General features: G+C 39.8%; 1 protein-coding gene across 1 annotated transcript in view; it reads left to right on the plus strand.

Moving 5' to 3' along the window:
- RC3H2 (ring finger and CCCH-type domains 2) overlaps positions 1-11,050 on the plus strand; it is a 221,735-nt gene extending 210,685 nt beyond the window's left edge. The window contains exon 19 of the mRNA XM_030207326.1: positions 6,481-11,050. Coding sequence (XP_030063186.1) covers positions 6,481-6,670 — 190 coding nt within the window. The 3' untranslated portion in view covers positions 6,671-11,050. The remainder of the gene's footprint in view (positions 1-6,480) is intronic.
- The last annotated feature ends 5,009 nt before the right edge of the window (positions 11,051-16,059 follow it).

The raw sequence follows: 16,059 nt of genomic DNA on the forward strand, positions 1-16,059 counted from the left end.
AGGAAATAAAATTATCCGGAAAGATAATGTTTTTCCATTTTAAGACTAGACTAGACATTACAAGATGTGCCTTTTACTGCACTGCCCCGCCCCATCTCTGTAGAATGCGTTACCCAGTTCTCTACTCCTCAAATTATCATTCCCTAAAAACCTATTTATTCCTGCTTACCTTCAGTGATAGCTTAAGCACGAGTGTTGCTAAGGAACAACTGATTCTGATGGTTAAGTTTATCAGTTAACTTTAGTGAATGGTTGTTTTCTTCTTTTTCCTTTTGTGTGTATCTATTTTCAGGGTGACCAAGTATTCCCTATTTATTTTGCTTTCCTATCAAATAGTGGAGTTCCTTTCCCCTGTATTTTGTTTGCCTGTACATTGCCTTGCTATGTCCTCATGAAAGGTTAGTATATCAAATAAGTAAAACCATAAATCATAAACCAATAGGGATGCTGTGGCAGGACCTGAAACGAGCAGTTCATTCATGAAAATCTGTGAATGACCACAGCACCTGCAATTAGACACATGCCCAAGGCTCTTCCTGGTGCATGTTTTGATATATTTTTAATGTATTAATTTTGTATGCTTTATTTGTGATTATTTATTCATTTATGGTTTTATGTATGTTTGCAGACCCCTGATGAAGGCTTAAGTGTTGAAACTTGGCTGAGTTGGGTGGTTTTCCAATAAATCTATTTGTGGCTGAACTTGAGATTTCCCCTTCTCTGGACTATCTCTGCTGTGTTTTGGCTGCTTGTGGTGTTTGTGCAGAATACTTTGCTTCTGTTTTTGCTGCTCCTCCTGGTGTAAACCAACTGAATTGCAGATTCAGTTTGAATAGCCTCTTCTACCAAAGGAAGATTCGTTTTGACTTGATGAATACTCTAGTTCAGGGGTAGGCAACTCCGGTCCTCGAGAGCCGCAGGCAGGTCAGGTTTTCAGGATATCCACAATGAATATGCAGGAGATAGATTTGCAAGCACTGCCTCCATGGTATGCAAATCTATCTCATGCATATTCATTGTGGATATCCTGAAAACCTGACCTGCCTACGGCTCTCGAGGACCGCAGTTGCCTACCCCTGCTCTAGTTCATGAGAGAGAACTAGCTTGCTTTTGGAAAGATGAAGCACTCAGTGTAAGGGTCTCAGAAAGAGAAGGAATTGGGCTGTCATAGTAAATAGTAAATGACGGCAGATAACGACCTGTATGATCCATCCAGTCTGCCCAACAAGACAAACTCATTTCTTATTATCTTGTTAAATACTGGCCCAAAATAGCTAGTTCAGCAAATATGCACTCCCAATACCTTCTAGGTGAAAGACAAAACAATGCGACAAGGCTGCATAGAGAGAGGGGTATAACCAGCAGGAAGTGTTGATGCCCCTGTACAAGTTGTTAGGCCCCACTTGGAGTATTCTGTTCAGTTTTGTTCATTGTGTTCTGAAATGAGCACACTGAAAGAAATAGAACAGCTTGTCTTGAATCTTTCAATTGAATCATATCTAATTCTGCTCAAAGGGAAAAAAGGGAAGGCTTGGGCTTATTTTCAGGAAACCTCAGAGACTTGGGCTTGCAAAAACCTTTACTAGGATCCCCATAGCTCTTCACAATAATAAAATGGGTAAAATAAGGCAGACCACTGGTATGTGTCTTGGAAACTGTAACAGTAGACTAATCGGTGAGCCCAAAAGGGAATGTGTATAACACTGAGTGTTACATATTTTGCCTAAACACATGTGTAGTTTCCATAGGCCCCTTAAGGACATTCAAGGAAATTATACTATGACTGTGCTGGACCTGGAAACATAGGTGCTACACATGGCTGGTTGAAGACCCAGGGGTGAGACGTGAAATGCCTATTTCAGTAAAGATTCCAGCCTGAAATTCTTCAGATCAGAAGATACTACTACTGTAAAGAAGGTCTCTAAGATACTCATCATAGGAAGAATAAGCCTCTTCCTATTCCTCAGGTGTTAAGTGAGACAGGTTAGCCACCACCTTCTACTTAAATTATAGCCCAAAAGACTTGAATAATATGGAAAACCTATGAAAAGTTTTGGGATCCTCCATAATATAAAATCCCCAAAGCAAGACAAGACTCTCTCTTGTATTAGATAATCACAATACCTAAGTCCTCCAGGAACATGGAAATTACTTATGGAGTTCTTTCATTCAGCAGAGTTTGACTTCAGAAAAGGTATTCCCTTCAACCATCGGGAGATCCCTGCATTTTAGCTGCTCTGCTAGGGAACTAGTGCTGGTCCTAAAGACCCACTGAAGGATAAAGATTATGGTCAAACATAATTGTAACTTCCACACATCCAGCAAACCAATCTGTTCTGCTGCCTTACTGAGTGTCCCAGACTTGAAAACATAGGGAGAGTTCTTAGTATTCTGAGTTCCTTCTGAGTACTAAAGATAAAAAGGCTTTGAGAGAGAGACCACACAAGCTCTGGTTGGGGGGGTGGGGGAGAGAGAACCCTGCTCCCAGGGTTCCTGCAGTGCTGCCCAAGGCTACCAAACAATACCCCAGGAACCTCTGAAGCAAACAGGAATTCCTTTTGGGAGCCAACAGAATCGGGCTAGTGGCTGGTCCCCCCGGTAATGGTTTTATGGTAGGACCTGCTGCAGGAGTGCTGAATTTTTAAACCGGATGTCTCTACCATGCTTTTACAGTGAGCCACTGGCATCCCTAAAACAGTTCTTTCCTGTGCCAAAACTAACAAAATGTTCATCTCATAGCACTGAAAGAATCCAGTGTCACTAGACACACACTGCCTGGATGGACTCTGATGGCTACTGCAAGAGACTGCAGGGGCTTACATTCTGAACACAGCCCACAAATTACCTCAGACGCTCGCAGGCAGCTCCTCTACACAAAACCCAGTGCTTCAGCCTAAATGCCCTCAAAGAATGGTGTTTCCAGCAGTATAGGCTCGCAGTCCAAGCTCCCTCGTAATCAGCCAATGACACTGGTCCCCCCCCCCCCCTAAATCTCTTACCATGCTGCTTTAAACTGATGGCATAAATTTTTTTTCTTTTAAATTCCTCTCGGGGGGTGGGGTGGGGGGAAGAATCGGAGTGGGGGCCGTGGATGGAGGATCAATATTCCAGCTCACCAGCCTTCATTTTCTTTTTATGTTTCAGTCATTTTTATTGATGAACAACCAATAAACGCAGTATAAACAACTGTACAATACAGAACAGCCTTATAGATTCATAGCAAATACTGTCCAGTCACAACATTGTCATCCAATTTTCCAGTTATTACCTTTCTAACCCTCCCCATCCCCCTCCCTCCCATTCCCCCCCCCCCCCCCCCAGTGTGTCCGTGTGGATTTAACAGTTCAAAATAAAATTTCTCCCTTTTGGAGGCAGAGTAGCCCAAAGTGGCTCCCATCTAGCCCAAAAATGAGTCACTGGGACACTATCCCAACATTTAACCCCACATCTATCCACTTTCATCTGCTGTATCAGCTGAATCCTCCACTCCTGCAAGGAGGGGCCCGAAAGAGAGAGCCAAGACCTCAGGATGGAGTTGATCCCAAAAAATATAGCCACCTTTAAGAAACCCTTAAAACCCTCTGGCGGCTCAGAAGTAAACGAGTAAGAATTAAACAGAAGCAGTGGGTCCCAAACCAAGGAGCACTCCCACCATGTCCCAATCTCCCTTAGCAACCCCTTCCAAAAACGACTGATACGGGGCAAAGCCAAAACATATGCCCCAGCATAGCCATCCCTCCTCCACACTTCAAGCAAGACCCGCTCTCCACAAATCCCGCCCGGAAGGCTCTTCGCGGAGAAATATACAATTGTAACAAAAATCAGTAAAACTTTTCTCTTTGGGGAATCGATATTCTTAGTGAATATAGATTTTTGATATATGCTTTGCACAGATCTGAAGAGACCTCACAACCAAGGTCGATCGACCAACTCAGGGCCAGCCGAACATAATCTAACTCCTCTGTTATATCCTTCAGTTGTTGATGATGAAACTTTAATGGCACCGACTGTTGCAAACCCAAGGAATAGCCTTCTGTTAAGATATCTAGGACATCCTCGGTAAGGTCTGTCCAGGTCAAAGAGGAGATATAATGCTGTAGTTGAAGCTAGGCAAAATATTGCCCAGAAGGGATCCCATACTGTTGTTGCAAATCTTCGTACGATCTAATGTGCTCTTCACTTAAAACTTGAGCTAAATAGATGATACTATGCCTTGCCCAAGCACCAAACACGCTGGGCCCCACACCCGGAGGAAAGGCAGGGTTGTTACAAATAGAAAGCAATGGGGAAGTCTTAGATGATAAATAATGCCTCCTCCGACATAACCAACGCCAGGCTGCTCTCGAGGCCAAAAGTGGATGAGAACGAAAAGCCTGTCGTGGCATCTCGCCTCCTGTGTGAAGCAAATAGTGGAAGTGAACACCCGGAAACAGTGAAGTCCCTAGTGACGTTAAGGAAAACTCAGACGTGCCCATGTACCAGTTATTTATATGCCGCATCGAACACACAACAGTGAGGGATCTAAAACTTAACAAACCCATTCCACCACTCTCTCGCGGTGCACAAAGCACCGCCAGTGGGAGTCTCGGACGCTTCCCTCTCCATAAGAAAAATTGAATTAGCCGACCTATTCATTTTCTTTTTTTTAATAAGCTTAAGACTTACAGAGAGGTATCCTCTATTCAAGTGAAGATCTGTTCTCCAACTGGCTCTGGAATTGACTTGGTAATCAATCCAGAAGCTGCACAGTCTTCCTGTTATCATCCATTGGAGACAGAAATAAGGAAGCCCTACGGCTGCATGGTGCTCTTATTGGGCAAAGTATGCAGACTTTATTTCTCTGTCTCCATTCACTGGTGAGTGGGAAAAACCTGCAGGTTCTGGACTGGTCTGGTGAGGACTCTTAAGGAAACAGCCTTTTCCCTAGTAGTTACAATACCAAAATACTTACTTGCAGTGTGTTAATTTTGCATGAAATATGTTTGCAGTAACAAGTGATGAAACATTGAGAAGGTTCAGTTTCCACAATACTAATTCAGCTATGACCTTGACCAGCATAACATAAGGTGACACCAGTATTTGGTAATCCAATACAGCCAGTGGAATGCTTTCATTATTTGGGAGTTCTTATTGACTCTAGATTAATGTTTGAAAATCAATAAAGTGGTTAAAAGGGTTTTTTAATCTTGAGAAGATTGTGATCATTAAAATATTTATTTAATGAGGAAGTGTTACATACTTTTACATGCTTTGTTAATATCAAGGTTAGATTATGCTAATGCGATTTATGCAAGTTTATCAGGTAATAAATTGAAGAGACTGCAATCCCTGCAAAATGCGGCAATTGAGCTATTAGGAAACAAGAAGAAATATGATTGTGCTCCTCCAATTTGTCTATTACCATTGATTGCAAATTAAATTTAGAATATCTTAAAATTCTGGTTTTGGCTTACAAAGCATTGTATGAGTTAAAACCTTCTTATTTAAATACCCTCACTATTCCATATATTCCAGGAAGGGTCCTTAAGATCGATGCAGGGTTTTAGGATGGTTGAGCCTTCAAGAAATAGAATAAGGGCTTGATTAGGCAAGGGAAAGAACTTTCTCTTGTTTAGCACCTCCCATATGGAACAGTGTTCCAAAAGAAATATGTGCAGAGTTAAACTCTAGGAACTTTAAGACCATGCTCAAAACGTTTTACATTAAGCAGGCCTTTGCTTTTATTGAACAAGAGAAATTTAGGATTTATTAGGTTCTTGTTAATGTGAAGACAGTACTCCTATGTGTATATTCTGGTTGTGTGTGTCTTGAGAGCATATTATTAGGTATTTTCTGTCAATATCAATGGCGTTCTTTCTTTAACATTTTTGTAATTTTATTTTAACTGTCTTGATCTGTTTAAGCCAGGCAGTATATTAAATTTTTATAATAAACATAAACAAGTGACAGTAGAAAAGACCCAGCACGGCCCACACTACTAAGGAGATACTCCAGCTGGCAACCATAGAGCCTGACAGGGGTTAATATACGCTTGAGCTTCTAACCAGGACCGTATTTAAGATTTTGGTACATAAAGGAGGACTGAAGAAAAGTGGATTCAAGAATGCAACAGTGGTTCTCCTTTGAGGTGCATGTCTTTGAAGCAGAGGTTCTCAACTCAGTCCTTTGAACACACACCGATTTTTCAGGAAGTATATCCACATTGAATATGCATGAGAGAGATTGCATGCAATGCAGTCATCGACTGGGTGCATCCCAAGGGCTGGGTTGAAAATTACTGCCCTTAAAACTAGGGAGAGCAGGACCCTCTTTTGCCTGGATAGTTGACAAATTCAGATTCCATGTATCCAGGACAATTAATTAACCTCTTTTTTGTGAGATCTCCAAGGAAAGGACTTTGAGAATATAAAGTGATTGTAGAGTGCTACCCACCTTTAGATATATAAATATGGATGCTTTTTCTTTTTCTTGATGAAATAGGGAGAAGCAAACCAGACTCCTGCCCCTGACGAGCTGTTTCAGGCAAACTGTGACCACATCCAGGAACAACCTGCCTGTCACTGCCGCAGTCAGCATTGGCAGCTTCATATTGAAGACATCTCACATGCCTGAAGAAAAAAGTGACTTCTTAAAGCCAGTTGCAAGCAGCAAGATGGTTCTAAACAGTTGAAAGGCATTCACCCTTTCAGGTGTGATGCCATCCTAGAAACATTTACAATGGCTTGTGCGTATGTATGCATTATACACACACAGACATATGTATAATAGGTATTATATAATATGTGTATATATAATTTTTTAAAAATATGTAAGGGCATCCATTTCCTGTGAATTCTTTGATACTCTAAGCCCTATTGCATTAGTTCTCTTAAAAGACTGTATTTTGCTTTACTAAGAGAATAAGTTCATGTTCCAAAAATGATTGGAATGTAAACACCATTTTTACTTAAGCTTCAAGCAATTTTTATGAGTTAGGTAGTAAATGGTACAGTAGCTGGGCCATTCATATTTATGATGGCTTCTAACTAAAATTTAAATAACTTTTTTTTTTTTACCAGGATTCTACAGTGATGCATATAGTGAAAGTAAAATAATTTATTTTTGTGTGTATTTTACTGAAATTCAGTCTTCACATTTATGCTGATTTATTTATCTTTTGATGTACGTAAGTTCTTTCTGGATAATTTTTGTATGTTTTAGGGTTTGTTTGTTTTTGTTTTTGTTTGTTTTGGGGTTTTTTTTAAACCATGAGAGACCAGCAACCCCTTTCCATATTATGGCAAAGCTATCGTTAGGAGAGTGGTACAGTGATTTCTTGTCATTTTTTTATTTTTGTGATGATTTGTTAGTGCTGGTAATATTTATATACAGGTCATTTGTCCAAGTAATTGTAGAAATGTCAAGTGCCTAAATCCTTCAGCTGATGTACCAGGTATTTCATTTTGTTACGATATGCACAGAACAGTTTATAACAGTTTTATTGTATTATGCACTAAAATAATTGCTGTGTGTGTGGGGTTTTTTTGTTTGTTTGTTTTTATACCTACACGTTACTGAAGGCTTGACAAAGAATTAGTTTTGTCTAAGAAATGGGAGAAACTGTTGTGTGAAAAATCCTGTATGTAATATTTGCACTGACTGACAAGATGGTTATTACTGTCTGTTATTATTTAAGTCTATTAGCATTTTTATTAATGTTAAACACACATGATTTTCAGGTCTGCTTTTGCTTCTTCATTTCCTAATGCATTCATAGCTTTAGCTGAGCGTTGACACTCTTAATTGAAAGTGCAAGAGCCTGCACCATGCTCAAACCTAAATGAAAACCTTGTGAGGCAGTTTTCAAACTGCCTGACCTAAGCCAGAGTTCATGGGGTACTTCCAATCTTTGGATTCTGCGTCAGATTTATTTGTTTTGTTTTTTTAATTGAAAATGTATGTAAACTTGAAAAAGCAGTTGACGACTTCTTAATGCTGCTAAAGGTATGCAAGTTGTAGCAGAGCATACAGACTTTTTAGCTTCATTGAGCGAAGACCATTTTCAGAAGCCAGTTAGCATGACTCAAACTCTGTCAAAACAAAAGCAGCTTTGAAAACTGCCCACTGCATGAGAAATAATTGGAGGTTAAAGGCCTACCACATAAAAGAAGTCTATAGAGCTATTATTGAACTATCTGATTTTTTTTTTTAAACCTAGCACCATCTTGCAAGAACAAAAGCGGTTTGTTTTCCCTGCTGACCTTTTGCCTGTTCTGTGATTTTTCATTAAGATAAGTTCCCCCCTTTTTTTTAATTGGTTTACTTTTAAATTTGACTTCTGTGAAGTTGCTGACTCTGAAAGCTGTTATTGGGATACCTTAAGCCAAGCCAATCTTTCACCAGGTGTACATAAGGGCTTTTCCTGCAAGCCAAAGTGCTTAAACTGGATCATGTTATTGGTCATCTGAATTGTTAAAATTGTAGTACAAAAAAGGCATGCAACATGTCAAGAAATTTTGATAAGAATTTTGTGTTTGCTGAGGGTTTTGGCATCTCCCTGAATATTAATAAGAGAAAGGACTGAAATGCCAGAGCTTCAAAATCATTTTATAGAAACATATCAGTAAAATGGATGGGAGCTTTGTAAATATATCCACTAAAGAGCTATGTGGGTTAGATATTCTTCTGCCTATATGGAAGATCTTATTTACTGAAACTCAACTGCTAAGCAGGTCTCCTAGCTTGTGATGGTACTGCTTCTCCCCCAGCCTTGCCCTTCTAGATTCTTTTTCCTTCTCTTCATTTGTACTGTTTATTAACTTAGTATTTATTTTACTAGCCAGCTTGAACTTGAGAACATGCAAACTCTTACTCTACCGTTTCACTTTGGCTTGCATAGCTAGCTGAAGGTTAATGAGTAACAAAGATATTTTAAAGAGAATTGTATTCTATATTTTTATCAGTACCTCCGTTCTGTAAATAGGTGTAGCTCTTGCTTTTGAAATTCTATAAGCACTTTTGCTGTAAAGTTAGAACAGAATACCTGTCTGTTGATACCTGTATTTCATGGAGCTATATAAATAGTTTTCAAATAGCAAGATCTTTCTTGTTGAATTTTATGCGATTTTTCTTTATGGCATTTGTCATATTCTATTTTGTTCCAAAAATAGTTTGAATATTCAAGGTTCCAGAAACCCCTTCAGTTCCCTCCTCCTCCCCACCTAGAGATGGAAAAATCTTCAGCACAGTCAAACTTTACTGTTAATGTCTTCAGTAGCACTGAGGATGTATGTTTACCTTAATTCTTGATTTTAAAACATGGCTGTGCTGTGCTAAGAGAGGTTTGGGATAAGCTGCTTCTACAACTTTTGGACCGTTCGCCTCGTGAGCTTCTGAAAACTGAATTCTGTGTGCACTAATGTATAGTTGCCAACTTCTAATACTTGAGCCAAGAGAACATGTGTTGAAATATGCTCGTCTTACAACAGAAAGCAGTACATTTTCCTGTATGAGGTCTCAGTATAACGTAACCAAAGATTTTTATTCTTTGGGGGCATTTTTTTTGGTGTATCCCCCTTTACTACATAGATGGGGATGTGTAGACCACCTTGTTTTTTTGTTTTTTTTTTTTAATGAAATGTGCTGGCTTTCTCTCCTGAATGTTTTCATATTTGCACATGGTCTAATCTTGTCAAACAAAATCCACCATGCCAAATTGGGTTTCCAATTTCTGTGTTCATCGCTTGGATCTAGAAATATTGTTTTTAATTTTATCATGTATATAGTAAAGATACAGAATACATCTGAGTCATGTGTCACCCCATTCATAATTAGAATTATAAAATCTGATGTAAGTTTTGTTTTTCCATGTCTGAATCCCTTTAGAGCTACAACAGATCAATAAGTCAATGGCATCTCTCTTTTCCTCATGTAAAACCCTACTTGTATTCAGCAGAAGGCACTCAAGTGAGAAAAATGTCACATTTATTGCATTGCCTGGGAAGTGATAGCTGTACTATATCTTGCCTCTTTTGGCAGACAAGCCATTATTAGAATCTGAATTGGTATTACTGAAAGTGGAATATTACCATGCTGTTCTGTTAGAAGAGAATTTGAGATATGGGCAGGTTAAACAGCATATTACAGAAACAGATGACTGTAAGCTTTTAGGATTCAGTCTGACATTAGAAATCAGAGTGTAGTTTTTCAGGGTGACCCTTATTATCTAAGAGAGAGATACTGAAGCTAGAGACAAGATTTGTAGCTGGAGACGATTCAATTTAGTGCTAGCGTAACTCTTAGTGACAGAGGTAGAGGACCACTGCTGTAAACTCTGGACACAATGGTACAGACTTGATTGTCTTTGTGAGAATTGTGCACTTGGGAGATGATCCCTAGATGAAGATAAGGAACACTGAGATGTGTGTCACACAAACTATGGATGCAAAATTTGATAAAAGAACATGGTTTGTAGCTGGAGTATCTTTAAAACTTATGTAGCTGGCTTTCTGCTAAACAAATTGAAGTATCAGTTTCTGCAAGACTAGTTTCACAGTTTTTGTGTAAGAGTATAACTTGTGTAAGCATTGGGGGGAGGGGGTAATTTTATAATAGGATGCCTATGTGTAATGTTAAAAAAGTACCTATTTTATAAAGGCAATTTAGGCAGCTGTGCAACTTTATAACATAGGGTCTTAGAACTATCCTTAACAGCACACAAGTTCCCACCTGCTAAATGTGGCTGTGTACTGTATCTGTGTACATGCATAGTTTATAAAATATATGCATAAACTATATCCCCAGGAATGCCTATGTGCACTTGTCTGCGTGTGTTCAGCTGTGAAATCTTAAAATATCCACCTTCTGCGTGGAAAATGTTTTGGTTTTTTTTTAATACCCCTTTAATGTTTGATGGGAGAATTTAACACACATTACTTTAAAGAAAACTAAAAATGCAAAGTTTTGATGAACCTGCCTTCTGCTCTGTGGCTGTTCACATTCACAAACAGACTTATTTTCGAAAGAGAAGGATGCCCATCTTTCAACAAAAATCGGAAGATGGGCGTCCTTCTCCCAGGGTCGCCCAAATTGGCATAATCGAAAGCCAATTTTGGGCATCCCCAACTGCTTTCCGTCGTGGGGATGACCAAAATTCCCGGGGGCGTGTTGGAGGCATAGCGAAGGCGAGACTTGGGCGTGCCTAACACATGGGCGTCCTCAACCCATAATCGAAAAAAGAAGGGCATCCCTGACGAGCACTTGGACGACCAAGCCACGAAAAGGTGCCCGAACTGACCAGATGACCACCGGAGGGAATCGGGGATGACCTCCCCTTACTCCCCCAGTGGTCACTAACCCCCTCCCACTCTCAAAAAAAATTCTTTCAAAATTTTTTTTGCCAGCGTCTATGCCAGCCTCAAATGTCATACTCGGGTCCATCGCAGCAGTATGCAGGTCCCTGGAGCAGTTTTAGTGTGGGTGCAGTGCACTTCAGACAGGTGGACCCAGGCCCATCCCCCCCTGCCTGTTACACTTGTGGTGGTAAATGTGAGCCCTCCAAAACCCACCAGAAACCCACTGTACCCACATCTAGGTACCCCCTTCACCTATAAGGGCTATGGTAGTGATGTACAGTTGTGGGTAGTGGGTTTGGGGGGGGGGGGCTCAGCACACATGGTAAGGGAGCTATGCACCTGGGAGCAATTTCTGAAGCCCACTGCAGTGCCCCCTAGGGTGCACGGTTAGTGTCCTGGCAGGTCAGGGATGCTGGCTCCTCCCATGACCAAAGGGCTTGTATTTGGTCATTTCTGAGATGGGCGTCCTCAGTTTCCATTATCACTGAAAATCAGAAACGGCCAAGTCTAAGGACGACCATCTCTAAGGTTGGCCTAAATTTCCAGGTTTGGGCATCCCCGACCGTATTATCAAAACGAAAAATGGACGTCCATCTTGTTTCGATAATACAGGTTTCCCCGCCCCTTCATGGGGACGTCCTCAGAAAACCTTGGGCGTCCCTTTCGATTATGCCCCTCAAAATGTAAATTTTGATCAAGTTGTGAAGGGGGTGGGATGTTTGCATTGCTTAGCCTTCGGCCACAGTTTCATACTCTTTGTTAATGGACATGAACATCTGTAATCACAACTCAAAATATAAACAATTATTTTAAGTATCAACCTTAATTTTTCATGTACATCTACCTATGATTTTTCAGCAAAGGCAGCCAATACTAGTGCTGTTTGCCAACAGGGAGGTCCTATCTCCCTCACTTAACACAGCAGCATCTCCTGGAAGCATAGCTGAAAAAAAAAATAATGTTTCCGTCACTCCTTTCACCACTCCGAAGTTCTTTCTTTGTACTCTTATAGGGATTAGCCCTACTGGGATCTGAGGCTGCCATGTATGTGTATCCAGCTCTCTTACTTCCCAGTATATCTGCTGTATCCTTCGCCTCTGGCCTCATCCTTGCTAAATGGTGATTTAGGAGCTTACATTCCATGATGCAAATAGGGGAGTTTTCCTGTAAAAGTTCAAGAAGTGTGTAGCGACCATATTATAACACACTGAGTAAACACTTTATAAATCATTTTTGTTGGTCCAATCAGAAGTATCATGACTTCTGAAGTACCCTATCATGGGAGTAAAAAAGAAAAAGATTGACTGGATTACTGAGTTGGAAGGTTGGGATACCCATAGTGTCTCATTAAAATTTGACTAGACTTGAATATTTTTTTTCTAGCACAGTTCTTTAAGGTGTTTACAGGCTCTATAAGGGATGCCTCTGATATCTAAGAGAATAGAAACTAAATATAGAGTGCGCCTAGCAATGGGGAGCAGACCCTGTCCTCAGATGGGTTGCTAGGAGAAGGGACTGACCCCTTACACCTATACTCTGGCTGTGCATAAGTTTACTCGTATATCCAGAGGACAGTTTTACATACAGAAATAGGCTTCCAGGTGGCATATTAGTTACAAATGTGTATTTGTGAGGGAGAGAGATGTACTGGGCTATGTTCAATACTTCAAAAGACAAGGTCTTTTGCGCATAGTACATCAACTTATCCTGCATAGGCCTCAGTTAACCCAAGGCATGGAAAAGCATAGATTTTTGTAGCTGGGCAAATGTAGATTATACTGCAGTTGTGATACAACACATGTGGCTTTGATTTGTGCTACACATGGCCACTGTAGAACCACATTTGAAGTAATGTGGCCACCTCACAGCACCCACTGTCTGCATTTTACAATGTTTATGCCAGATTCTTTTCCCTGGGAGTTTTAAACATGTTTGTTTGGTTTTTTTTTGGGGGGGGGGGTGTTCCGCTCTGGCGTTGATTGCATTTTATTTTTAAATAAAATTTGCTTAGCTTGAAAAGTTTGGGGAAAAGAGGCCTGTTTTGTCAATTGTACAACCGATTGTGGAACTCTGGTGTGAATATTTTTACGTCTGTATTAGACATTTTTTTTTGCAAATCTATTGTTCGATTGAAATGTAAATGAAATAAAAGATGGTACACATCCGTCATGTATAAAGCAGGAACCATCGCTAAGATGGATTTAATGCCCATTTCTATGGCATATTCTGAGCTTATATTTAAAACAATAATTTAAAATAATTCAGTACTATGAAATTAATATATTTGGGAATAAATTTTATTCCCTTTTTTGATGTATTGGATTGTAATCTTTACATTTGTAATGTTTTTTTTCCATTTGTGTGATAGGAAAAAGTTGGTCTGTATGGCATATATGAAAAGGTAGATTGTGATAACTGTCTGATACACACTGAAATACATATTTGCCTTTGCTATTTACAGAGTAGACCATCATGGTTTTCAGTGTTTGAGAGAGAACTGATGGGAAAGAATTTGCAGTACTTGACATGTGTTTGCATGCGTGAATTAAAAAAAAATGTCCACCTAAAACAGTCTCTCTTTGTTTAGTTTTTCTGCTTGGATTTTAATTCTTTTTATAGCCCTCCCCTTGTGGCATTAAGCAAAATAATCAAACCATGGGAAAAAAGCCACAGGAGCCACTTAAAACACCAAAAAGCACAAACAAAGGCAAGGAAATCTTGTATTCCCAAAATCATATAGTCCAGCTTTTAGTAAAGTTATGATGCACTGAGTATTCATCAGAAATTATTGAGATAACCTCTAAATAGGCTGGAAGTGCCGAAGTACGGTAACCACTATATGAAGCTTACTGCAAAAGGTGTATGATGTGTTTGCATTGTTATGATCATATATCTTATTTACAGTCTTTTTTTTTATAACATAGCTATAATAGTCTGTAAAAATAAAAACCATTACACATTTCTTTAAGTACTATCTTTCTAAGGTAACATGGAATGTGGAATTCATTTAGGGGCATAGTTATCTACATGGGCTACTGTTAAGATGTGTTATTTTACCACAGGTCCTATTGTGCAATGAGACCTAGTTATTAATAACTGGGGATAAAAGAAAAATTACATGTTTTACTGGTTGTCCACACTACCTACACCCCTTAGGCTAGGGGTAGGCAACTCCAGTCCTCGAGCGCCGCAGGCAGGTCAGGTTTTCAGGATATCCACAATGAATATGCAGGAGATAGATTTGCATACCATGGAGACAGTGCTTGCAAATCTCTCTTGCATATTCATTGTGGATGTCCTGAAAACCTGACCTGCCTGCGGCTCTCGAGGACCGGAGTTGCCTACCCCTGCCTTAGGCCCTTAAGTTAGAAGCCCTGTTCACACTATACACGTATTTATCGCATACACTTATAAAACCCACCCTCTTCAGACTCAAGCCATTCGGGGGAAACACAACACCACCCATTGAAGTGGCATTAAGGGCTCCCATGGTAACCGGGTTGTAGTGTGACTCTGCTCGATTACCGCCAGGTTAATGCCACGCTAGAAAATAGTTATTTCCATAGGGTGGTAAAAAGTACGTGCCAGGATTGGAACTACTGCCGGTGCCCACGTTGGGCCAACGGTAGTGCCAGATTACCCACCGCTCTGTAAAAAGCCCATAAGTGCCATTTTAACACACACTAGTCCACACAATAAAAAAATATTCTTTTTTGGGAGGAAGGGGCTTTAGGGGGCATTCCTGCACTAATCACTACAGCTACGTTACCACATGTTAACTGGTTAGTGCAGGAGTATTGTGTGAGCCCTTGCCCCCTACAAAATGGGTGGTGGTAAGTTTCTCACGTGGACATTTTTATTAATGGCCATATTCTAATTACAACATTAGCGCACAGCTATTAGTACAAACAAAAATAGAAAACTGGCCATTTTATGACTGCGGCAAAAATGGCCTTAGCACAGGAAAAACTCATACAATGGCACGCTTGTGCGGGTAGTATTTTTAAAAATACTACTGGAATTGTCCACATTACAACTTGGGCGTATCAATTACATTTTCTACATTTTATCTAAAATGGTATTTCAAATTTATTCAGTTAGATACCATCTTAGCGATTTACAATATTAAAATTTAGGAGGAAAGGACATTTACAATTTTAAACAACATTAAAACAGAGAAAGAAATCAGTTTATATTTTGAGTGTGTTTTTGTTGTGCTGCTTTATTTTGTACATTCATGTTGATTTGTTCACTGCCAAGTATTTTGGGATTGTACGGCTAATATTATAAATAGTCTCAATTTAAATTTGAGATGTTTCAAGTCTTAAGTCCAGTGGTAGAGAGATCCAAAACATGGGTCCTAATACGCTAAATATGGCTGTTCAAATGGATTCAAAGGAGATTTTTGATGATAGGAAGGAATTAGTAGTAGTTGTTGAGACAAGTGTATGGACTGAGCAGGCTGATAGAGGGTTATGTAACATAGTTAGAATAAATAGAAAATAGAATCCTAATGTGAGTGTATTGTGTACTAAGAATATACAGGCAGAAGAGATGAAAACATCTTAGGAACAGGAGGAAATAATCAAAAATCCCAAAGAAGCCAGATCGGTGGCCAATAAGAAATGAAAGGTAGTGGTAGTTGGAGAAGGGGTACTGAGGCAGCCATCTGCCGACCAGTATAATGTCCAGGGAGGTGTGCTGTCTGCCTGGTGCCAAGATTCGA

This window comes from Microcaecilia unicolor, chromosome 6, assembly GCF_901765095.1.
Source record: "Microcaecilia unicolor chromosome 6, aMicUni1.1, whole genome shotgun sequence".
Lineage (NCBI taxonomy): Eukaryota > Metazoa > Chordata > Amphibia > Gymnophiona > Siphonopidae > Microcaecilia > Microcaecilia unicolor.